The sequence below is a fragment of the Dendrobates tinctorius genome, unplaced genomic scaffold, assembly GCF_039654945.1.
Source record: "Dendrobates tinctorius isolate UK_male_01 unplaced genomic scaffold, ASM3965494v1 ptg000075l, whole genome shotgun sequence".
Classification (NCBI taxonomy): domain Eukaryota; kingdom Metazoa; phylum Chordata; class Amphibia; order Anura; family Dendrobatidae; genus Dendrobates; species Dendrobates tinctorius.
Window position 1 is genome coordinate 24,161,886 of NW_027361743.1, and position 26,404 is coordinate 24,188,289.

At 43.8% G+C, this 26,404-nt stretch overlaps 1 protein-coding gene across 2 annotated transcripts in view; it reads right to left on the bottom strand.

Annotated features, from left to right (window-relative positions):
- Positions 1 to 3,585: 3,585 nt before the first annotated feature.
- The window catches only part of ARHGAP20 (Rho GTPase activating protein 20), a 158,378-nt gene continuing 135,559 nt past the window's right edge, over positions 3,586 to 26,404 (bottom strand). For both annotated transcript variants that reach the window (XM_073583103.1, XM_073583104.1), the window contains exons 11-15: positions 21,792 to 21,953; positions 19,877 to 19,986; positions 16,201 to 16,390; positions 15,279 to 15,393; positions 3,586 to 9,471 (exon numbers count right to left, since the gene is read on the bottom strand). In XM_073583103.1, the coding sequence (XP_073439204.1) occupies positions 7,619 to 9,471; positions 15,279 to 15,393; positions 16,201 to 16,390; positions 19,877 to 19,986; positions 21,792 to 21,953 (2,430 nt within the window). In that variant the 3' untranslated portion in view covers positions 3,586 to 7,618. The remainder of the gene's footprint in view (positions 9,472 to 15,278; positions 15,394 to 16,200; positions 16,391 to 19,876; positions 19,987 to 21,791; positions 21,954 to 26,404) is intronic.

A 26,404-nucleotide genomic window follows, 5' to 3' on the forward strand; every position in this document is an offset into this window, starting at 1 on the left:
TAAACTCCACCCACCTCCCAGCACGTTTCGTTTTCCAAGCAGGGAACCACCAAAGGTGCTCTGCTACACTCCAAGCAGGGAGCCGCAATGTGGCTTTGCTACACTACTTTGTGGTGAGAGGTGCAGGTGTTGGAGCATGGTTAGGAGTTTCCACCTTACCTGGATAGTGGGGCACTACACCTCAAGAGGGGTGCCACACTCCCCCCGTTAAACACAGTACATCCGCGGGCTGCAAGTCAGAGTTAACAATACAGGAACATACAACATTTTATAATGCTGAATAAACATGTCTTATACTAAACTCCCCAATGTGGGAGGCACGGTTTCTTGAATGTTGCAAACAAATTAACTGTCTAAATTTTAAATTATGCTACCTAATTTAAAGTGATATCTAAGCAAACTCAATATCACTTCATATTTCCTAGCAACATATCTCCTTTCCGTTACCTTTCATATTTTCTACTTTTTACTGTCTCTTCTAGACTTAGGATGACAACCGTGGATACCTGGTTCTTCACCTGTAATTTCAATTCTATATTCACATCCTCAACATCTTTATTCAAAGTTCTGCAAAACATTCACTATGTCTCTTTCTCAATATACTTCCATAAAATCTGTCATTAGGATTTTCATTATATACTAATACTTTCTAGTTTCTATTCAGAGAATAACATTAAGCATTATCATTAAGTGCAAGAGTAGACACTGGTCCGGCCAACGTGTCTGGAAATGTCCCTATGACGAGGTAGGTCTTCTTTTACGAAGAGAGTCCTATGCAAAACCAAAAGAGAGCACCTAAGGAGGTGCAAACTATATACAATTTTCAGTTCCGGATCATTCAACGTTCATGATCTCCACAGTTAAAGTGTGAAGGCTGCCAACAAAACTGGGCAACTCTGGGAAAAAAAAACTAGAACATGATAGCCAAAAATAGAAAACTGGTACAAAAACAGGAAACAAAGCACAACTGAGCAAATACCCTCCTGGGTAACGAGAATTAAAGTCAAGAAGCGTCTTAACTAGTGGTTTTCCCCTCCTGGGGTTCTGGAAGCTGATGGTTGGGAACTGCTACCAGATGAGAGAAACGCATTGGCAGTCCTCAGGTACTCTTCCTCCAGTGGGGTAAAGCTTGCGGCTTTCCGTACTTTTGGCTGCGGGACTGATACGGCTCCAGCTTGGCACATGGGGGCAGTAGGTGGTTTCTGCCTGTAGGTCTTGATGAGATCCTCCGGGACCCGTCTGATATTCATTTTTTTTTTAATGATCTCCCGGATGTAGGTTTCTGGCGGGGTGCCCTTTTCTCAAATGGGGTTCTACATCTCTCCGGTTGAAAAACAGGTCGGAGGTTCGGCTGGGGTCATGGATGAAGCCGAACCCCCTCTCAGAATTCACGTTTAGAACGTGTCCCCAACCTGCTGAGTCCCGGGGACCATAGTGACCTGCACGGACTTGCTCCTTCCTGTCCAAATCAGGGCCCAGCACCGCTAACCTTCGCTGCTCCCTGTCTCGGTGTTCAGCTGCCAGTTGCCGGATAGTCGCTTGGCAGCTAGCCCAGTTCTCATCGTCCTCCCGTTCCTCCCGAGACCGATCCAGGCTAATTTTGTACCGCGGCGCCACTATCAGGGGTTCTGGTGTTTTCCCCAAGGGGCTGGTATCCTGGTCCCAGACCAGATCTAGCACGACCTGGCCAGCCGCTGCGACCGCAGTACACCCCAAGGCTTTCCCAGGTGCAGGGACATCAAACATACCTGGAGCCTCCTTGCGGATGGTGGCTCTGGGCCCGCAGGGGCCTCTGGTGGGACCTTCGCAGCCGCGTCAAGTTCGGACGGGAGCTCCTCTTCCTCCGCTTCGGCTCCTAAGGCCTCATACAATTCCTCCGGTGGCGGCGGCAGCGAAGGGGCTCCGGATGCTGCCGGTGGAGTGGCAGCGGCTGCAGGCTCCGTGGAGTCTGCCTGGGGAAGCTCCGGTACAACAGCGATGGGTACCGCTGGTGCGGGTACCGCAGGTGTAGGCCCCTCCAGGGCGCGTTGCCTGTTCAGCCTCCACAAGGCCTCCTGCCTCAGCTGCAAACATTGGGTCAGCCGGGCAATCTCCTCCTCCAGCTGCCGGCGATTCAGCCTAGAAGCAGGGTCCGAGCCTCCAGCCATGGCGCCGGGGAGATCCAGCTCAACCTCCCCGCGCTCCACAGGCCTCATCCCCTCCTCTTCCATCATGGCGTTCTGGCATTCTCCTTCCTGTCTCAGCTTCCTTCCCGCAACTGGCTTCCGCTCCACCATCTGGGGGCGGCGTCTTCTTCCAACTCCTCCATACCAAGCCAGTATATGAACCCCTTGGGGGTGGGCCAATTTGTTGTCGCATATAAGTTTAGACAGGGGAGGCCCAGGACAGTCTGCGCTCTTTTCTTAGGGCCACCTATATTATCACGCCCTTCTTCTCCAGGCTGTCGGCCATTTTTAGTATTCATGTCACAGTCTATTAAATTGGGTCTTCTGCACATTCTCGAAAGTTTTAAGTCCAACAAATCTTAGGCACACAGAACCCGATGGCATCGGGTCTCGTCATCCTGTTTGTGACGCCAGAATGGAGCGCCCGCCAGGGCTAGCGGGGTACTCGGTACCGGGCCTGTTGATCTCAATGGGAGTTGTCACGGGAGCTGTGACCCGGTCCGTGGCCCTGGGGCTCCATGGCAAAAAGGGGATGAATGAACAATGTTGTGCCCCCAAGTCTTAGGTGGGAGTAGTGCATTTACAGCCCATTACTCCGGTGTCTGCTGCAGGACCATAAGTGTCCGTACAACCTCGGGGACCGGGCCCCGGCCTTGCGCTTAGAACTTCATGGCAGGGTTCTCTACTCACCCAAGCAGGGTGCTGCAATATGGCTTTGCTACACTACTTTGTGGTGAGGGGTGCAGGTGTTGGAGCGTGGTTAGGAGTTCCCACCTTACCTGGATGGTGGGGCACTACACCTCAGGAGGAGGTGCAGTCCCTCTGTGGCGACTGAACCCTCAGGGGCGCCACAAATACATCACACTGTTATGCTCAGGAGAGATGCCGGGCCAGTCTGCACACTGCGGTGCGATCCTCACACGAGTTATACGGCCGCTTGTCTCTGCCCTAACACTGATCCTCTCTCACTTTAAAAAGCCTCCGAAGTTTTTGGAATCGAAACATTGTATACTTTGGGCATCGAATAAATCCTTTTTGAGCTATCTTAGAATCTAAATGTCATTAGATCTGGAGGCTCGCACCTGCATTCTGTGTATTGATACCCCATCCGCCCATTCATCCACTCATCCATCCGCTCATCCATCCATCCACCCATCCATCCTCTCATCCATTCATCCACTCATCCATCCATCCATCCATCCATCCATCCTCTCATCCATCCATCCACTTACCCATCCGCTCATTCATCCTCCCAACCATTCATCCCGTCTGGGGGCTAGCCTTACAGTAGTACCACTCTGATACATAGATATTATGAAACATCACAAGTGTTTTGTCTAAAAGACCCTTTGATAATTATGCTTTGTCCACACAAAAGTATGTTTAGAAGAGAGTCCTCCTGAGTCCTTCCCCAGTAGAGTATTTGTTACAATGGCTTTATTACTCCATACAATAGAATATACATTTATATTATTATCAGTGTCATAACAAACCGACGAACAAAACCATATAAAGTTAGCAGCATTTTCCGCAGGTACAAAAATACACATCTTTTAATAGTAGCATAATAATGGAAATGACAACAGGATGATCTGTACAAACTCATGAAGCGGACGAGATTCTTTCTTTAAATACAGGAGGACACGTGACATCAGTTACTCAGGACACGAGCAACGAGCGCAGGAGTACCGCAGGGCTGGGAGATAACACAAAAATGGAATAGCGCAAAACGGGTTCATTTCTAGCTCAGGTATATGTTACAGCTGGGCTTTCCATTGAAAAGTAAGTGCACCGATCAGCGGATCCCTTCATATTATTCCGTCTATTTGCAAAGCAAAAACAAGGGCTACCTAGGGTAGAGAAGCTTGTCTGGCAGGCATGTCCCATGTTACAGAGACCTGCAGGAAAGTAATGCAACATAGGTCCGTTGGAGCGCCGCCGCTCAGGAGCAAAAATGTGTGCCTGACCTGAGAGAGTAATATGCTAAAAGTAAATGTCCTTAAATACCAGTTTGGTTTATCTCATCAGGTTACATTCATAATTCTGTGATGATTCATTTTTTAATATATCTTTACAGCCGCCAGAGCGCCGTTTTTCTGATGCAATGCTCCAAATTCCCTTTATAGACTTAGATAAAAAATCTGATTTGACGGGTGACCTGCATCCAGCACTACAGGGAGATTACTATATATGCCATTATGTGCTGAACTTAATACAGCAGAATATGCTTTTACGTATTCTGTTTAGCCAGCATAATAAAGGGTCTTATTAATTATCAGTGGTGATGAGCGAATGTGCTTGGATAAGGGGTTATCCCCCATGCTCGGGGGCTAACCAGTGTCTTCTCCGTGCTCGAATAATATGTTCGAGATCCTGCACCTGCATGTCTCGTAGCTGTTAGACAGCCTCAACACATGCAGGGATTGTTGTGGCTGTCTAACAGCAGTGAGACATGCAGCCGCAGGGACTTGAACATAAATTATTCGAGCGGACCGAAGACACTCTATTAGCATCCGAGCATGGCAGATAACACCTTAGCAGAGGACATTCACTCATCAATAATTGTCAGGTGTCCGAGTCCCGGCACTGCCACCAATCAGCCGATTGAAGGTGCTTTAGTGGCTGAGAATGGTACTGCATGTTCTACCTCACCAGTAAATGGGAAATGTCTCTTCAGAGAGAAAGAGGACTTGAACTCTAGAGCAACCTATTGGAAGTACCAACAGTATACGGTAAAAATGACCCATCAATATGATTCTTCAGATCAGTACGATTGCAGAGATACCAAATGTATAGATTGTTTTATACTTCAGTGGTAAAAAAAAAAAGAAAATCATAACTTTATATAAAAAAACAAAAATAAAATAAAACAATTGTCCTGTTTCCTGAGACACAAAGCTTCTCTATTTTTTCATTCTTGTCACTGTCTGCGAGGGTGTTTTTTGCATGCCAAGCTGTTGTTTTATTTGTGCCACTTCTGGATTAAATACAACGTCTTGATGATTTTTATATTGCATTTTTTTGGGTGGGAGAGTGCAGTGACAATAAATGGTAATTCTGGCATCTTTTACTGTCATAAATTGTAATTTTGAGCACATGGTGATACCAAATATGTTAATTTTTTACTTTAATTTCTTTCTTTTTGCACTGGGAAAATGGTGGTGACTCAAACTTCAATGTTTTTTCTTTATATGTTCACACTTTTTTTTTTTTGCATGCAGTTTTACTTTCTAGACTTGTAGGGACCTTGAACTTGTGACCGTTTCTTCACTTATATACAATATCTATGTGTTGTAATATGTAGTGAAATCAATGATCTCTTGTGAAGCGCATTCACAGGTTGGGGATCATTAGAGTACAAACATGATGGAAATGGTTGCCTTCTAAATGCTTCTGGCTTCCTTGGCAACCCATCAACACCGCACGATCATGTTACGGGGTTGGAGGCGCTATGGGCGCCAGTACTGTACATAAATAGCACTAGTCAGTCAGATGTAAGTAGTTAAACAGCAGCGATCGGAGCTAGTTTTGTAATGCAGGGTCAGTTCCTGAACCGGCACCATACACCCCCTCCATGACAGCTATAGAAGTGATGGAGCAGGAAAGGTAAATGAAGTGATCGGCTCATATTGATGATCTCCTATCTGATATTAAAGTCCCAGAAAAGTATTTTAACTCTTTAGTATATCGGTGGAAGAGGGTTTTGCATCATTTTTTTGTCATAAGAAAGTTTCAACTTTTTCCACAGTCATTTTGGCACAAACACAGTTTGTGACTTTTTACTATTTTATGCTACTTTTGTCACTTGTAGAAAGTGGGTGTACTCTGGACATGGTTCACTGTGCAAGTAACATATGCCAGATTTATGAATTGGGAACTTTTTTAAAAAGTCGCAAACTCACAAGCAGAACGGACTTCAGAAATTTTGTCTCGTAATGAATCTTCCCTTATGTTTCTGCATGGGATTTGGAGCTCAGTGTCAATCACTATGAAGATACTGTATATTACATAAAGATATATTCCAAAATAATGAGCACAGACTTTACGATCTAAAAACTACATGATAATAAGGATATGTTCACAATCATTGAGCTTTTTTATTGCGTATTTTAAAACGAATTTGCTTCAAATTCCACGTCAGAAAGCTCCATGTGAGCATAACTTGAGGCTATGTGCACACAGAGATTTTCAAGGAGATTTTGGAGTACCAACTGAGCGGAAACTTTCTAAATCCTCCTCAAAATCTTAAAACTCCTTAGAAACTTGGAGTTTCTTCTTAGGACATAAGTGCACATGACGCCTTTTAAGTTTTTCCAGCAGAAGATGCTTCAGGAAACTCTGAAGTTTTTTCTTTTGAAGTGTTTTCAGTGTCATTTCCTGACCGTTTTTCTGATGTTTTTTTTGCTGCCATGTTTTTTGAGAAGTCTTTTTACTGTCGTTTTCCAGTCTTTTTTTCACTTCATTGCATAATGAAGAACCTGTTAGAGTTTTTTAAGCAAAAACAATGGCAAAATGCTCAAAAAAACAATCCGATCTTTCTCCGGAATATTCTCTAAGCAGAAAACACCAGAAGAATGGTCAGGTCACCTTCAAAAGCCTGAACATGTGCACAGCATGTCATTTTTACACAGAAATGCATATGTTCATTCTTTTTCACATTTTTGATAGATTTTTTAGGCGATTTCTGTGGCAGAATCTACCTCAAAAAGACTGTGTGTGCGCATAGTTTAAAACATAGCACCTTGTCCCAGTCCATCGGAGATGACAGCGGTCTATGGCTGCTGGACAGAAGTGAGAGAACCTCCTCTTATTTGATGGCATCCACCTCTCTTCTTTTGATTAATCAGCCAGGTGCAACATCACATGTTCGACGCAACGACCTGATGACATCGAGCCAGGCAGACTAATCAAAAGAAGAGCTGCGGATGCAAAAGATGGCTCTCTCACTCCCGTCCAGCAGCCACAGACCACAGTCATGACTGAAGGATTGGATGGTGCGAATCGATTTGCACCAACTCTAGTAGCAATTCACTTTAGGAAAAACTAAGAATGTGTTTCCAAAGAAAGCCTGATTTTTGGATCTGTATAAAGGACACCTTGATCTGTATTCAAGCCTCATTACAGTAAAAGACCTGTGGACAGGGAGCCTTAATCTTCATCGTTCGTTCGGATAACACAAAATATAGCCTCCCATACCTACATTGGAATGAGTATCAATGCATTCTGATAAAGGAACTAAAATGGTGCACTTGTATTAACACGTTCGCTAAGAAAATCAAATACTGCAAATTTCTCATAAAAACACACAACACTCATTCACATAAATTAGACATAGATAAGACTTTTCCATAGTCAAAATGGATTCATAATATATGAATAAAACCATTAGTCTGTATATCAAATGGGATGTCAGGACCACTGAACAGGGACTGTTGGGTTCTCCAAGCCCAACCCTATACATAGGATTCTTCTGCAAAAAATCTTTGGTCAATGTCTTCAAATTTTGGGTCACTACAACATTTTGTGTGCCAATCATCTCTGCCACCTTTAATGATAGGATTGTCACATTCTTGTGGATTTTTAATTTGCTTATGTGTGTCATACTGAAAGAATAAGTCTCCAGTATTGGTGCTTAGCTTCGGAGACACGCAAAAGTGTTTCTCCAAGTCGCAATTTGCAATCCTAATTCCAGTGTCCACATTGGAAGGCAGCACTTTATTCTTCTTGAAACTGGCCACGCGCATGCTGATATCCCTGGTGAGTGAGATTTTGGTTGCTTCATCTGTTGTGCGAGACAGGTCCTCGTCTGGCTGCAGGATCGAGTGTTCGCTAGAAGACTTCAGGCCTGGGTTGAGAAGAACGGGCTCCTCCAAGCTGTAAGAGTTAGTTGACTTTCTACGGTTTCTCAGACCAAACAATGAAATGTTGTGACCGAGAAAAAATGTTTGTGGCGACTGAGTGCTCTCTTGGCTGTTTGAAGATATTTCTATGTTGATGGAAACAGGAGATGGGAATATAAATGAGCTACAATCCACCCCATTGTCACCATTTCCATTTCTGTCAAGGACAACCTTGTCCCCTGTATATGGTAAGAGCTTGCAACTACTTACTTCCTCGTCATGTTTACAGATGGAGATTTGAGGCTCCTCTTCCTTATACCCTTTAAGTCTAAGTTCGCTGTTGGCGTGTTTGGCTTCACACACAACGTTTGGCACAGTTATATGTTCCCTAAACAAGGAAACTTCTGAAATCTCCTGTATAGTTGATGATAGTATTTTTGTTGCATGGACAGTATCTATTTTGTTTTTTTCTTCCTGCTTGTCCATCTTTTTTGAGGACCAATTTTTGACAGCAGATCGGCTATTTTTTATCCATGCAATGGATGGAGTGCTACCTGAAGATTTATTATTTGGAAACTCAACTCCATCTTTTCTAGTAATAAATGTGGTACCATTATAAAGCTGTTTGCTATCTTCAGCAACCACAAATCCTGAAAAGGAATTTTCTCCAAGAAAATCTGGACTGAATTCGACTTGTTTTTTGTTTTGCCGCAATGTGCAGTCCAAATGTGAAGGCACTTCATTCGAGTTTAACACTGAATAGTCTGAAAATTGAGAAAAAGCGCTGTCCAAGGAACTCAACGAAGATCCTGAAGGAGATGTCGCAGCAGAAGACAAGCTAGAGCAACTAGTCCGAGAACAAATGTTAAGTCTCAAAGCATTGGGTGGCAAGAGTCTATTGGGAGTGTTCTTTTTGTCACTGGGCTGCTTTTTATTACCATTTTTACTAACATCAATACCCAAAGTCAAACTGCGGTTTATAAGTTTTTGGCCTTCAACTTGAAGATTTCGATGCTGCTTCAGATAATCATCAGCTGACTGAGACAGAAGAGCATCACAGCTTGTGTTGTTCTCATGTGGGGACTCATTAAGTTGACTGAACCTTGATGCCAAGATTCCAATAACTGGTTCTGAGCAACGCCTGTGGCGCCTCACATCAGTGGTAGAGGAGTACCCGGAAGTATTAGAACACAGAGAGTCCTCCTCAGACGGCTCATGTAATACTGATCGATGGTGGGAAATTGCTGAAATTTTCACAGATTGTGTATGAGTAGAACTAAAGGTCTGGTTCTCTTCATTGGAGACGTGATCCAGGTCACAATCACTTAGCGTCAAAACTGAATCTCTGCTTCTATTGTCATGACTCCTCCTTGTGGGAATACCACTGTACGGAGAATCTCCATCATCATTAAGTTCGTTCTCCAGGCTGTCATAGGATGAGTCAATGTGCTTAAAAGAACAGATATCTAAAGAAAAGAAGAGAAAAAAAAAATCTTAATGTTAAAACCAACTCCAGAGAACTAAAGCTACTGTAAAATGGTGTCTTAATTTGTACCAATAGTAAGTAATGAAGATCAAAAAGATTCATGCTACCCTACTCTGGTGTCCAGTTCGGTTCTGTGTGGCAGCTGGATCAGGGAACTGTTCAATTCTACCCAATATCCTGTGCCTCTCTGCCTCTTAATAGGTCTATGACATCTTGATGTTGTGGGGCTCAGTAAGAGGCACCAAGGATGCTAGGAAGGAAATTGCCAACTCAGAAGTGAACAATGCCCTGATCAGCTGCTATGCAGGACAAAACTGGACGTGGACCAAGGTAGCGTGAATACTTTTGCTCATTTCTAAAAGTAATGGCTGGTGCTTTGAATTAACCCCTATTCTAACTAAACTCTTCTGTCATAGGTGTTTACAGTATATAAGGGATTCTCCATAAGAAGGAGGACATCTTTATAAATAAAGATGTTACTCATACTCCTATTTTTCTCCCTATCTCCAGTGGTTCCCATTGGTCTCAGCTTGCTTCATGCCGACAATCACTGACCTCAGTGATAATCAAGGAGTGGCAGGTATCATGTATCTGACCTATCAATACAAATATCAGCTCAACGTGCAAAAAAGTGAGTCCTCACACAATTCCATCGACGGAAAAAAGTTATGCATCTCAGAAAATGGCAACACAAACCAAAATGTTTTTCTTTTTTTTTTACGGAGTCCTGAATTTTTTTAATTGCTGAAATAGATAAAGTATCTATACTGATACACTTATGTGCATAAAGAAGCTGCAAGATTTCCCCGCAGTATCTGATCGTACGTAACGAAAACTGAAAGTATAAATTAAAATAATTGAAATCGAGCTAATTTTGCACACACCGATGATAAAACAGAAAAAAACTGCGTAAGAAATGAATATTTCTAAAATGTCTGTTTTGTAACATAGGAAATTGTAAATGTCCCTGTGAAAGATTAATAACTGCTTGGTAAAAGAACGGACAGCACATGAGATGCACCAATTCCGGCACTGTGCCAAGCTGTTCTCGATTGCCCTGGTGCGGTGGAATTTGGGGTAATGGTAATTGTGGTTGATGTCAGTTGGAATTTCTCAAAAATCACAGCTGGCATCAGGCCCTGGGGTAGTAATGGAAAGGGGTCTGTCAGTCACCCCCATTACTAACCCAGTAGTCAAAAATAAAAACACACACCCAAAAATATTTTATTTGAAAAAACTCTCCCCCACACATTCCCTGGTTCACCAAGTTATTAATAAAAAAAAGCCATGCAGATCCACAGTAGTCTTGGGAATTTGCCTTAATCCATAGTCCAGCAAATTTGACATCTCCACAAGTGGATACCAGAAAACAGTGTCCCTCATTGACCAGTTTGTAAAAAAAAATGTTCCCACTCAGCTCTGAAGCAATCCCTGGCAACTGTGAATAGCAGCAAGTAACGATACTGCCATTCACAGTCGCCAGGTACTGACCACGGCTCATCAGAATTGCCAGCTCTTGCTGCTCTCCGCGAGACTCGGCGATGTCTGTAACTATACTGCTGATCAGAGTCGCAGGGTCTCATAGAGGGTAGCGTGACTCGTTAACTCTAATCAGCGGTATAGTTACTGGCATCACCACTGTTCAGAGCCGCCGGGTCTTGTGGAGCGCAGCGGGAGCAGACAACTCTGATTAGCAGTGACATCAGTACCCAGCGACTGTGAATGGCAGGAAGGTTACTTCGCCGGGGCCATATTCAGGGAAAGCTGGACTGAGTCGGATCTGTGCGGGAACATTTTTTTTTTAATAACTTGGTAAACAAGGGACATTGTCTTATTTTTTTCTCTCTTTTTATGGTTTTTCAAATATCCATTTGCGGACTAAGGTGGATTCCCCAACTATAGCGGATTTCCATGACTTTTTTTCTCTTTTAATAAATTGGTGAACCAGGGAATGTGTGGGCGAGTGTTTTTTTAATTAAAATATTTTTATGTGTGTGTTTTAATTTTTGATTACTGGGTTAGTAATGAGGGTGTCTGATTGACTCCTCTTCATTACTAACTCCCAGGCTTGATGCCAGTTGTGATTTTTGAGAAATCACAGCTGACATCAACCTCAACTACAATTACTCTGATTGCCACCACAACAGAGCAATCGGGAAGAGTCAGGTAAAGCATCAGAATTGGCGTATCTCATATGATATTTAGGCTGGGAAGGGCACAATAAATGTGGACCTTCCCAGCCTGATAATATCAAGCTCACAGACGTCTGCTTTACCTTTGCTGGTTATCAAAAAATAAAAGGCACTCCATGTGATTTTTATTTATTATTATTATTATTTATTTAATAAGTTAAATAAGGCTAAACACTCTTTAGTGCCACATGAAAGTGTGCAAGTTTATTATATGTAGGGGGCTTGTGAAATCATATATCTATCATATCTATCTATACTAAAAAAAACCTGACAACCACCTCTTTAGTGTGAATAGGTGCAAGTTGCAATAACTGCACCATATGTAAAAAGAAAACACAGCAGTATTCCGTGAAGGCCAAGACTTACAGAAACACTGGAAACATTAACTCCAAGCTGTATTATTACTCAGTAAGAATTGCTTACAAAAAAAAAACTAAGGTTCTTAGTGCATAAACTGAATAATTTATGTGTGCCCATAACCACAGCAAGGTGACACTTCTCTGATGGGTCCTATCATACCACTTTCCTATCCTACTGAACATGTCACTCTCAAGCTAAAATGCCTACAATAATGCACAAACCTGTCTCTTGGGCTATGTCAGTGTTTTTAGTATAGTTTAGTATTGGAGGTTATGACTACCTTTAGTCTGACTCTGCACTCCCCCAATAACCTTCAGGTGATTTTAATAAGTTCTACTTGACCACTCAAATTGCAGGTTTATAGCCCGAGAGAGACAGGTTTGTCCATTACTGTAGGAGTTTTATGCTGAAAGTGGCATGTTCAGTAGGATAGGAAAGTGGTATGATAGGACCCATCAGAGAAGTGTCACCTTGCCATGGTTAATGGCCACACATGAACTGGCCAATTTATGTGCTAATGTGGCGCCCCTGAGGGTTCAGTCGCCACAGAGGTACTGCACCTCCTCCTGAGGTGTAGTATTCCACTTCCCAGGTAAGATGGAACACCTGACCAGACTCCACCACTCACATCCAACACAAACATTTTAGAATAGCAGAGCACCCGTTGTGGCTCCCTGCTTGGAACACAAAGAGTGCTGGTTGGTGGGTGGAGCTGAGATGACACAAGAGAGCGGGAGAATGTTAGGAAGTGGTCAGTTGGTGAGAGAAGATCCCCAGAGAGGGATGGAATGAAAGGAAGTGCTGCAGCAGGCTTCAGTGACCTGGAGCTGCTGGCACAGGAAAGAGCAATAGAAAGCCTGATTCTTCAGAAGGAAGAAAGATTAGTGCGGAACATAAGGAGAAGAGAACCAAGGACTAGGGTCAGAGCAGAGCCCTTCCTCAAGTTTGAAGCGCATGGCCGAAGTCCGGTCTCCGAGGCTGTTTGTGAAACTAATGTTCCTGCAGCAGAAACCGGAGGAATAGGAGTTGTGACCACTCTGTTCCCACAAAAGACTCGAAGACACAGTGGCAACCTAAGTGTGAGCCGGGACATGATGGATGGAGTCCCCGAAGCAGGCTACAGTCACTTGTCATGCGAGTGGAGTTTGAGTAACAACAAGCAGGAGGAACTTCAGTGTAACTCAGTACTGCAAGTACCTCAGATAAGCGTTAGAAAGGAGACGTTCAGAACAGGCACACGAAAGGGAGTGCTGGAAAGGTTGATTCCATCTGCCTGGGAGTTGGCTGAGCCCCTTGTCTGGAGAACACAGCATTGAAGCGGGCACCTGTCTGTGCCAAAAACGTGAGTAAAAGAACAGGAACTGCACTCAGCTGTCTCATTGCCTTCTTCCTGCGCTAACCCACTCAGCACTGCTACATCCCTGTGCCTAACACTGCACCCTTCCCCTCAACACCCATTACTACTGCCCTGGGACTACAGCTCCACCTGTGCGGAGCTTCAACATCATTGCTGCACGACACCATGTGTCCCAGAGAAGCAACCCTGCAGCGCTGGTCAAACTGACCAGAAACCACAGGTGGCGTCACGAATCATCTCAATACCTTTTATCCCCATCACTCTACCCCTTTTACATTGACTGCCTGAGGCCACGGACCGGGTCACTGCCACTGTGACATCTCCCATTGAAATCAACGGGCCCAGCATCAAGTATCCCACGGCCTCTGGGGCAAGTCACTAAGAATCTTTGCTTTTTTTGTAAGTACATCTATCCATCAATCTATCTATCGCTGCACATATAACACCTAAACATCTGTCATTCTATTCCGATACATGTCACACTGATGGTGCACATGGATGACACACGGATTGTACACACTGATATGGATAGCACTGGCACTGTTTTTTAGAGTACCGTAAATATCAGGACTTGTGAACGAGGTCTAACACAGATCTACCCAAGATGGAGTTGAATTTGCCAGTTTATTCTGTTTATTGAGTTTATTTTAAGTCTACTGTTTATTGAGTTTATCCAATTTATTGAGGGCAGGCAGCAAAAAGATGCCGATATCCACCCAAGATTAGAAAGCCTTCAGTTCCTATTGGTGCCATCAAGAAATAGGAGCTTTATTTTTCACCTATATTCTGCCTTTACCCATAGGCATGCTGGAACCTGCCAAGAACAATGACATATACTAGTGGCTGCCGAGCTCCGGAGCAGCCATTTCTTCCTATCAATTATTCTATACATAGGTCTTGGGAGTAATATACGGTATAATCATGCGGTTTACCACCAATGTGGAGCTATACTTTACAAGAAATATGAGCATATCACATCAGCTAACTATTGCCAGGAAGGAGATCTCATGGCCCCTTGATCACTAGGTGCCATGTCCTTCTCATCCTCGTCTATTTTGTGCGGTCATACACTGCTGAGCTCTCCTACAAGTGTCTGCAAAATAACAGAAGATTGTGGAAAATGTAGCAATGACTTAAATCCTTTCTATTGGGCGTTGTCCCGCATTCACGGTTTTTCCATGACAGATGATGCTTCTGCACTTTTATATAATTAGGACCTTAATCTCTTTTTTTCACTCTTTATAGGATTTTAGCAATTTTCTTTTTAATTGCTTCATATGTTAGAAGTTGGTGCATATATGGAACGCTCCTATAGATTGTGCTATACTTGGTGCAGGACATGGGGGAATGGGGCATGATGGCAAATAATTCAAAGAATCCCAAAAACAAGAGTCCTGCTCCATTCCTTCAGTTCCTGAGGTTTCCTTTAATAGGTATTTTATTTTTAATTAAGCTATGTTCACACTAAGGTTTTTTTCAAGAGTTTTTTGGAGTTAAAACTGCTTAAAAACTTTGAAAAAATCTTCCAATACACTTCTTTTATTTTCCTTGAGGTTTCCTGAGAATAATGTTAAGTATAGCGAGTGGGTGGCTTCCAAGTGGAAGCGGCGTGAAGAATGAGCATATCACTTCTTTCAACTTCTTCAAGGATTCTGAACACTCAAGTGATTAAAAGAAGTGACATAAGATAGAATATGTCCAGTACAAGGTCGTTTTGACATTGCTGTGCACTATGTTCATTTTACGGAGCCTTTTCTGGCGGATTTTGGTGGAATGCGCCTTAAAGAGATGCATTGTGCATATAACCCAAGGGTATACCTAGCGGTATGTGTACATGGCATTTTATAATTTGTCAGTATTTATAGGAATGCTACTTACCTGAGCTGTCCTCTCTGTTATCATCCTTAGATGACAAGTTGGCATATAACAATGAAATGTCATCTCCGAAAGCTGAGCAATAATTCTCTATCAGGAACTGTACAAGCACCGACATCTGGAAGGAAGAAACATGTTCAGAAATGATTAGATCCGGCCAAGTCTGTGTACATACATGGCCATACACAACAGCACAATGGCACAAGAATAGTGATGAGCGAACGTGATCGGATATGGTGTTATCCGAACATGCTTGGGTGCTATACGAGGGTCTTCGGCGTGCTCAAAAAATATGTTCAAGTCCCCGCAGATGCATGTCTCACTGCTGTTCATCAGCTGCAACACATGATGGGATTGCCTAACAAACAGACGCGAGACATACAGCCGCGGGGACTCGAACATATTTTTCGAGCACGCCGAAGACACTTGGTTAGCACCCTTGCATGGCGGATAACATCTTATCCCAGCACACTGGTTCATCACTACACAAGAGTCCATTTTTCTCCCCTCTCCATTTCCCTTCACAATAATTGAGTGATTGGACACTGGGCTCCATCTGATGGTGGCGTTTCCCGGCATTACACACAAGAAAACATCCAGAAGCACTGGTTTTGGGATTCTTCATCAGTGATTGAAATATTTTCCTATTCTTCACTTTTATCGAGAGAGGTGGAAGGCAGGTTGTTAGATATTTTTTTTTTACAATATATTTTTAGGTTCACTTTTGACTCTCGAATGTAAAAAAATTACTAATTTAAATTACAAAATAGAAGCACGGGTGGGGTGAGGAACCCCGTGAGAGCTATTATGGCAATGATACTGGTTACTGTCTGGTTTTCCTCAAAACAGATAGAAATTTTAAACTTAGAAGTAGAAGGATCTCAAGGACTTTGCCTTTTGTTTTTTTGTTTTTAAACATTTTTACCTTTCCAGTGAATTCACTCTCTACCTCTGGGCTGGAAGGGTTGGGCAACCACAGAAGGCTTGGAGAGATGCACACGGCAAGATTGAATGCCGTCATTTGGTTGCTTTCAGAACGTCGCTCAATGCAATGCAGAACTCCGAAGACGTAGCGCAGCAGCGTGATATTTACTGGTGGAAGCTTCTCTAGCAGCCTGGAATAAAAAAAGACTTTATGCTAAACTTATTTCTTTTTCCTTTCATACTCCCAAAACATTTTTTTTTTAATCTTTTTCATTGTGTAGCCACATTCTGAAAGCTATAACATTTCTATAATTCTGTCACTGTAACCTTTTAAGGGCCATTGTTTTATAGTTTTTGCGTATATTTTGAAATTACTTTAATTCATTCTTTGGTGGAGTGGAAAGAATGAATGTTCCTTTTTGGTTTCTCCGAGGCGGAAAACTGACATGTTCATTTTAAAAAACAAGATGATGTAACAGTTCACACGTCGCGGTTTTTCGCGTTTTCGTGGCGGTTTTAAACGCGTGATTTTGCCTCGAAAACGCGAAAAATACGCATCCCATGCAATCCTATGGGATTCCGCAATGCTGTGCTAAAGCTGCGTTTTTTTCCGCGGCGGAATCACTTTGCGGTAAAAAACGCAGCATGCTCATTAATTTAGCGGAATCGCGGCGATTCTGCCCACATAGGAATGCATTGTTCTGCTTACTATCCGCATGTGGCTGTGTCTACCATGCGAAAAGTAAGCAGAACGTTTGCGGATGGTACCCACGGTCCGGAGGAGAGGAGACTGGGTACCATATCCCTGTAAAAATTAGAATTAAAATAAAAAATATTGCTATTCTCACCTTCTGGCATCCCGCACAGCCTTCCCGCCTCTCTCCACGCTCCCGGCATCTTCCGGTCCCAGTAATCCTTTGCGAGAATGACCGCGATGACGACGCCGGAAGATGAGAATAACAATATTTTTTATTTTTTTTATCATTTTTTACATCCTATCTTTTACTACTGATGCTGCATAGGCAGCATCAGTAATAAAAAGTTGGTCACACTCTATGTTTGACGAGTGTGACCAACCTGTCAATCAATTCTCCAAGCAATGCTCCAGATCGCTTGGAAAACGCTAGCATTCTGCAAGCTAATTACATTTGCAAATCGCTAGTTTTTCCGCGGGAAAATCGCGGGAATTTAAAATGCGATTTTTCCTGCGGAATGGAATTCCAGAATTCTCGCGGTAACTTCCGCGAGAGTTCCGCTACGTGTGAACGTAGCCTAACTATGTCTTACCTTTTATTTTTTTCAACATTTTTTTAATTTTGCAAGGGAATAAAAAAATTTTCTCTGCACTTTTCTATGATTTTTTTTAATGTATTTTAGGTCTTGAACTTATGATTGTTTGATGCTTCTTTATTGCTGTGTATTGTGTCTGTTAGTGTTAAAACATTGTTCCTGGCTTCCATCAGCCTATCACAATTTCATCAGATTGTGGAGTGGTAGAACAATGTCAATGGAACCAAAATTATTTAGAGAGTACTGTATATACTTATACATTTTTTGTGCTGAAAACGCCCCCCTCGGCTTATTCATGAGGCAATTGTCCCAGAAGCCGGCGGGGGAGGAGGAGCGATGGAGCAGCGGGTCACAGGAGGCAAGAACCGACGGCTGTGGCTAAAACCTGTGCCACTGCTAAAGAGAAATGAATATTCAATTCTCTGTAATAGCGCACAGTGACAGCCGCAGCCACCGGCTTCCAGCACACATTCTATTTACCTTCCCTGTGCGCAATCGCTGCTTCTCGTTTGTTCTGGCGCCAGCAGCTCTTCCGACCGAGAGATCATGTGGCCCCGCTCATTAAGGTAATGAATACTTATGCCTCTCCACTCCCATAGGCGTGGTGTGAATATTCATCACCTTAATGAGCAGGGCCACGTGATCGCTCGGCTGGAAGAGCTGCTGGCACTGGAACGAGATGCAGCGAGGGAGCGCAGGCAAGGTAAGTAAGATTTTTTTTTTTTTAATAGGAACCATGCATACAAGGATAGGGGATAAGGAGGCATGCATACAAAGATAGGGGATGGGGGAACCATGCACACAAGTACAGGGATGGGGGAGCCACGCATACAGGGAAGGGGGAGCCATGCATACCCGGCTTATACTTAAGTCAATAAGTTTACCCAGTTTTTCGTGGCAAAATTAGGTGCTTCAGCTTATACTCGGGTCGACTTATACTCGAGTATATACGGTAATTGATATTCCCTCTAGAAATTGGGAGATGGACTGGACTACTGGGATTTTTGCCCCAAGGCTCAATATAGCCTAAATGTATGCTCAGCATCCCAAAAATGTCCTGGAGGCCACCAGAAAAAGGGGAGGAGTTCGAAAAGCTCCACCCACCTCCTGGTAAGCAGCGCTACCTGAAGGCTTCATGCACTTGTACCCATATGCTTTGTCAATATCTTAATCCTCAATGTTCAGATTCTATAGAAGTGAGAATCGATTTGATACAAATCAAGTTTATATAGAATTTGTTGAAATTTACTGAACCCGGGTGAATTCGAACAATTTGCGTTCACTTCCCATGATTAGCCTAAAATGTCTGGTACAATTTCACATACAGAAGATTACGCCAGCCAGAAAAGAATCACATAATCTTGGTGCGGCTTCCTCACAATGCTTTACAGCTATAACATCACATGATATAGCACTGTCAATCAGGAAAGATTATCATACCATGTATGAAAGCAGAGGCAGAGAATGCAGCAGCAACCCTTTTGCAATGAATCCTTTGAATTACAGAAAATTGGTTCTAAATACATTTTTTGGGAGAAATTTGATGAATCTGGACAATTTGAATTTCAAGAGACTCACTCATCTCTACCTGATGACATTCTGTGAGAGGCAAATGGGTGATTGGAAGGGTCATGAATGGCGAGGTCTGTAAAATGAGGTGTGGTGTTATGTAATAAAAAAAATCTTTCACACTTTGGAATCTCCCATAAGACCATTTCAAAAAGTTGTCAAGAACAAAGGAGGCCAAATATTCATATCCATGGGTTATGGAATCCTACAAGCATTTTTGTTTGTAAATTAAAGTTACTAAATGTATTTCACAGAGGAACAATGCAGCTTAAAAGTCCCCTCATCTTGGTATGCTTGACATGTCGCTCTCCGCAAGGAGAAACGTTACACTTTGGATCCCGGTCAGACACCTCTCCCCCCGCCAAACCAGATCTCGCACTTTGCACTGATGAGGGGCAGCAGCCTGACACAATGTCTGTAAATTGAGATTCTGGTTTTGGCTTTTATCCTAAGTCACGTGACAAAGCTCATTAAAGGGTCGATATTGACTTTTAGGATTGCTACTTCCTGTAGGTGGCGTTAGAGTTCTAGTCCTCTTCCTCTTTGAAGAGACAATAAACATTCTAATAATTTGTAAAGGAGAACAATCGTGATCCCACTTAGGACATCCTGACTACATCAATCGGACTTTCATAACTTGCTGGATTGATAAATCTGTTCTGGGTAAAGCACTTTTTATCTTTTCCCTGACAAACGGCAGTATGTTGAATATCAGCACTCATAATGGTGAACTGTGCAGGGGAATTTCACATCTCACTGAAGGAGCTCTTTATAATCATGTGAAATATGTAAAAGCAGTGAAATAGGTAAATACTCACTTCTTAACCGCTTTTATTTTCTCGGCTTGACTTCCTTGGTCCAGCACTGAAACCCATTTTTCACAAAGTTTAGATGAAAAGACACTGCCGGGAATATTACGAAGGAAATCCTAAGAGGACGGAAAGGGGGGAATTTATAATAAAACAGCGGATACCAGAAAATGTGGAAAGATGTCAACACGCCAACGTCAAACTTGTGACTCAAAGGGATCTATCTAATATCTATCCAACTATTATCCAATTTATCTGCGTATCTATCAAATAACTGTATAGCTGTAAGTATCTAATATCTATGTATTTATTAGCTAATAGACTCTACATCTAAGTATCTATCTAATATCTATGAAGATAGATATTAAATCATTACATCGTTATCAGATAACTTGATAAATATTAGACACATAAGAAGATAGATAAATAGATAGAGACAGAAGCTGCTGTATTCTTTTTTTTGTATATTATTAAGTCATAGCAGCTTGCACCTGTTCACACTTGCTTCATTCTGTTAATAGGTGCTGGTCAGTTTTTCGTAGAGAGCTAGATTGATATTTGAAAATTGATGGCAGCAACACATCTCGAATGAAATTCTGGAAAAGTAGAGGGTACTAATTTAAACCAGCTGGAGGGTCATTTTTTCAGCTAAGTCACATGACTGTGTCTAAAAAGAGCATGTTAGAGAGGCAGAGTCTCTCTGAAGCAAAGATAGTCAGAGGTTCACCAATGTGTGAACAACTCCATCTAAAAATTGTGAAACAATTTAAAATAAATGTTCCTCAATGAGAAATTGCAAAGACTTTGAATATTCTACCAACTACAGCACATAATATCATCAAGAGATTGAGAGATAATGGAGAAATCCATATGCACAAAGGACAAGGCCGATGGTAGATATTGGATGCCCGTGATTTACAGGCCCTCGGGCAATACTGCATTAAAAACAAGCATGATTCACTGCATGGGATCAGGAATGCTTCCAAAAATCATTGTCCGAGAACACAGTTCACCTTGCAGTGCACAAATGCAAATTAAAGATCAATCATGCAACGAAAAAGCCATATATCAACACAATCCACAGTCTTCTCTGGTCTAAAGCTCATTTATAATGGACTGAGGCAAAATAGAAAACTGTTCTGTGATCAGAAGAATCAATATGTGAAGTTCTTTATGGAAAGCTTGGACGTTGTGCCCTCAATAGAAGGACCTCTGATGGTATGGATGGGGCTCCTCCTGTGCCTATGGCACGAGCAGCTTACATATCTTGTAAGGCACTACCAGTGTTGAGCCTTACATAGAGGTTTTAGGGCAACACATGCTCCATCCAGACAACGTCTACTTCATGGAAGATCTTGCATATTTCAGCAAGACAATGCTAAACCACATACTGCATCCAGCACAACAGCATGGCTTCTCAGAAGAAGAGTTCGGGTGATGATCCGGCCGCCTGCAGTCCGGACCTTTCACTAATAGAAAACATTTGGCGCATTAGGAAATGTAAATTCCAATAAAGACCTCGAACTGTGGAGCAGCGAGAATCCTCCATGAGACAAGAATGGGCCAACATTCCTCTTCAATACTCCCAACAATTGTCTCCTCACCTCCCAGACGTTTACAGACTGTTGTATAAAGAAGAGCCTGAAGAGATGATGCTACACGATGGTGGACACAGCCCGGGCATCACTTTTTGGAGATGTGTTGCTGCCATCAATTTCAAAGTGAGTTAATGTTTTACAAATGAAATGTAAAATGTCTTATGTTTGACTTCTGATCTGTGTCCTATGTTCTGCTGTGAATAAAATACGGAAATAGAGATTTCTTGTTTTCTTCAAACTTTACACAGCGTCCCAACCTTTTGGGAATTGGCCTGTCTGTATCCGATATCTGTGAACTTATGCTATATTCTTAAAGTGCCACATACCTTAAACACAGATGCAGTGACAAAAATAGATTCACATGCAAAATCAACATCCAATCCAGAGTTGAGTCTTTCTTTCATCTCTTTGCAGGATTTTGCATTGGCAGAACGTCTGAAGATGCCTCTTGTGAATGGTCCATCTTGGCAAAGGACAGATAACATATCCTGAAGGTAATTAAAGATGATTTACATAAAGAATGCAAACAGGAAAATGCATTTACCCTAAAATACAAATATCATCAGTTTATCTTTTGTGTGTTTCTTTTCTGAAAATAGGATTTCAATTATTCACAAAACATTGGTGTAATTACAGGAACACTTTAGTCGCTACTATGGGGATCATTAGTCTCACACTCAAGGTCAAGGTGAAGAAACAAATCCTACATATGTAAGGCTACCACAAACAGAGCTAGAGCATAAAGCTAGAGCTGGGGTCTCAAACATGTGGTCCACAGCAGTGGCGGATTAAGTGGACTATGGGCCCGGGGCTGTTCATAAAACCTGGGCCCCTGTACCCCCCTTCCCACCTGAGCGCTGCGGTCCCCGTGCGGGAATTGACAGCCGTACGGACCGCAGCACTTGGTTTGCTGCGGGTCCATACGGAAAACCCGCCACCATTCCACCATGTGAAGCCCCCACTCATCCCCCCTTCATCCTGTGAAGCCCCCACTCACCCCCTTCATCCTGTACAACCCCAGTCACCCCCCTTCATCATATACAGCCCCCAGTCACCCCCCCGTCATCATATACAGCCCCCAAGTCACCCCCATCATCATATACAGCCCCCAGTCACCCCCCCTTCATCATATACAGCCCCCAGTCACCCCCCTTCATCATATACAGCCCCCACTCACCCCCCGTCATCATATACAGGCCCCAGTCACCCCCCCGTCATCATATACAGGCCCCAGTCACCCCCCCGTCATCATATACAGGCCCCAGTCACCCCCCCCGTCATCATATACAGGCCCCAGTCACCCCCCCGTCATCATATACAGGCCCCAGTCACCCCCCGTCATCATATACAGGCCCCAGTCACCCCCCGTCATCATATACAGGCCCCAGTCACCCCCCCGTCATCATATACAGGCCCCAGTCACCCCCCCTTCATTGTGTACAGCCCCCACTCACCCCCTCCCCCATTTAATTCATTTTATAAATAAAAAAAAATAAAAAAAGTTCCCCATACTTACCTCACAGCCGGCTCGCTCCCCAGCAGCGCCTCTGCTTTCAGCATCCTCCGGGACATGTCGGCGCGTGCGCGATGACGTCATCGCGCTCGCCCGACATCTGACCCGGAAGTACAGCCGGAGGGAGCCGGAGCTGAGCAGCCGTCAAGGTGACGGCCGTGCACAGCTCCCGGCCCCTCATAGAATGTGACGCGGGCGGCTGTCTGCTGCCGGCGGCGTCACAGGCAGCACAGGGCACGGCCGGCCCTGTACAGGTGCTGGGGGAGCGGTCCGGGTGGCATTTGCCTCTCTGCCACCCGGCCCAGCCAGCCCCTGCCCCTGGGCCCCCAAAAAACCTTGGGCCCGGGGCGACCGCCCCATCCGCCCCTATTAGGATCCGCCATTGGTCCACAGGCATCGGAGCCCTCTGGGATGCTCACACCCAGATCAGGGGGCCGCTGACGCTCAGCATTTTTAATTTTTGACTAATAAAGTTTTCCTTGGATTTTACTACGTTTGTCTCGCTGGAATACCACTCCTCTTTTCATTTGAAGCGTTGCCTCTTTTGGGACTTTCCGTGCGAGACTCCCTGCCTGCATCCTCACAATGTGGTAAGCTGATTTTGTTCTATTTTTCTCTCCATTACTACAAGATGGGGACATTACTACAAGAAGTTAATCAGGATGGAGGATATTGCAGCAAGAAGGTGAACTGGATGGGGACATTACTACAAGAAGGGGACCAGTATGTGGGAAAATTACTACAAAATGAGGACCGAATGGAGAGATGTTACTACTGGCTAGAGACAAGGATGGGGGCATTGATACAAGATGGGAACATTGCTATAAGATGAGGACCAGTATAGCAACATTGCTATAAGATGAGGACCAGGATGGGGACATTACTACAAGATGAGGACCAGAATGGAGGACATTACTACAAGATGAGGACCAGATTGGAGGACATTACTACAAGATGGGACCAGGATGGGGACATTAATACAAGAAGGGGACCAGGATGGGGACTTAGCTATGAGAGATAGATCATAGACATAGACCTATAGTGATAAAATTACATTCATTTTGTAGAGATATTTGTAATCTTATCGACCAAATAACTCAACAGAGCATAGATTTGTTACCACAAATGGCCTTAGTATTGCATGATCTAGATATAATTAACCTGACATACAGGCCTGTCATTATTCATATTTTTCTTGTCGCAAAAAAATGCCATTGTGACTTTTTGGAAAGAATCTACTATTCCTACTATCTCTGGTATTACAGATAAGATTACTCTGCACAATTCTTATGAAAAAAGCCAAGCTATAGCAAACAACTATTATGAAACTTATTATAAATGATGGAAGCATTTATATTAAACACTAGATGGAGGCCCGATGCTATCGCATCAGGAGGGCGGTAATGTCACGATGGGGGCAGGCTTTGCAGCATTGAGAATCTCTCCCCCCATGTGCTCACCCACCTATCCACTCTCTCTTTCCCCATGTGCTGACTTCTCCCATCTGTGTGTTCTTCTTTGACCTGTCTACCCCATGTGCTACCCCCCTTGTTTGCTGTCTCTCTCCTTCCTGTGCTGTGTTCTCCCCTCATGTGCTGTCCCATTTGCTCTGTCTCCCCCCTGTACTCTGTCTCTCTCACCCCTGTGTCTGGCCATGTACAGAACATACCACAGCTCCTGGGTAGGGGAGGAAGCAAAAAACAATACTGACATTACAGCCGGGGATCACAGAGGATACATTTTGTGAGGTAAAAAATTGTTTAAAAACAGTCAGTGAAATATTTTACCTCACAAAATTAATCCTCTCCGATCTCCTGCTGTAATGTCAGTATAGTCTTTTGCTTCCTCCCCTGCCCAGGAGATGTGGTATGCTCCGTACACGGTCAGACATAGACAATTTTTAAAGTGAACTTTCGTTCGTGGGAAAACCCCTTTAATGTGACCGGCTTCCTCTGCCTGTAGACATGTTGCGCATCTGCCACCGGGATCAGCCGAATGGCGTACTGCGTGGAATTCGGGCAGGCGCAGTGCGACGGTGTTCCGCTGGTGGTACCGTGCAAGAGGCTGTGTTAGTGTGAGTGTGTGAGTGTGAGTGTGAGAGTGTGCGATTGAGCAAGTGTGAGAGAGTGTGAGTGTGTGAGTCTGAGTGTGTGAATGTGACTGAGTGTGTGAGTGTGAGAGTGTGAATGTTAGTGTGTGAATGTGAGTGTATGAGTGTGAGTGTGTGAGTTTGTGAGAGTCTGAGTGTGTGTGTGACTGAGTGTGTGGGTGTATGAGTGAGTGTGAGTGTGTTAGTTTGAGAGTGTGAGTGTGTGTGTGTATGAGATTGTGTGTGTGAGTGTGTGTGTGTGGTACGTACGGCATATAGAGTGTGTGTGAGAATGTCAGTATGTGTGTGTGTGAGTGTGTGGTGCGTACGGCGCATAGAGTGAGTGAGTGTGAGAGAATGTGAAAGTGTGATAGTGTGTGTGTGGTGCGATGGTGTTCCACTGGTGGTACCGAGCATAGGTTGGTACCAGCAGCAGTTTCCATATTGAGACACCCATCACTTGGGTGTCCCAATTTGGCGGTCGGTGAACTTCCTCCGCTTGGAATTCTGCGATACGGTGACATCTGGACAGAACAGGAAATTAAAACATTACAAGGCAATTATGTAAATAGATATTTACCACTTGACCTTCTCATTATCCCTTTTACTGTAAAGTTAAAGGGAACCTGTCACCCTTCAGGGCGTTTTTCAGTTAAAGAACCACCTTCAGCAGCACTAAGGCTGCATTCTGTGAAGGTGGCTCTTCTGTTTCTGACCCCTAGTAACGCCGAAATATTGACTTTTATAAATAGGTCCTCATACCTGTAATGTGTCCCAGAGGCATGGTGTGTCTCCCTTTATCAGCCACCTACCATCCGTCCATCATGCCTGTCCTGTGTCTGCGCGCTGCACACCAACCATCAATCATGCCCCTGTGCGCCGCCGCCTCCTCCTGTTTTGAATGCCGGCACCTGCACTGTGACAAGAGTTCTCGGGCATGTGCAGTGCGCGCTGCCTGAGAACCGACACGTGTTGCGGAGGCCCAAGATCCCGCCCCGCAGTGTGTTATGTGTTGTGAGTTCATTTTCCCCTTCACTACTGAGGCCCGATGAACTCCCTCTTCTGGTAAAGAAAGGTAGTGAGCCTGATTATCAAACACCTGAGCCTAATGATGATGACTGGCTGAGTGGAGTTACTGACTGGATATAAGGCCGCCGACGCCCTTCTGCCCTGCGGGTGATTTCTCTGTGGGATCCTTGGAGACCAGTCTGTATTCCTGCTCTTCTAAAGCTAAGTTTTCTGCTCGGCTTTTTGCATTTGTGCTTTGACTTTGTTTTGCTTTGTTTTTCTGGATTTCTGCCATTCCCTGCTGGGGTGAGCTGAATTCCTTTAGCTCT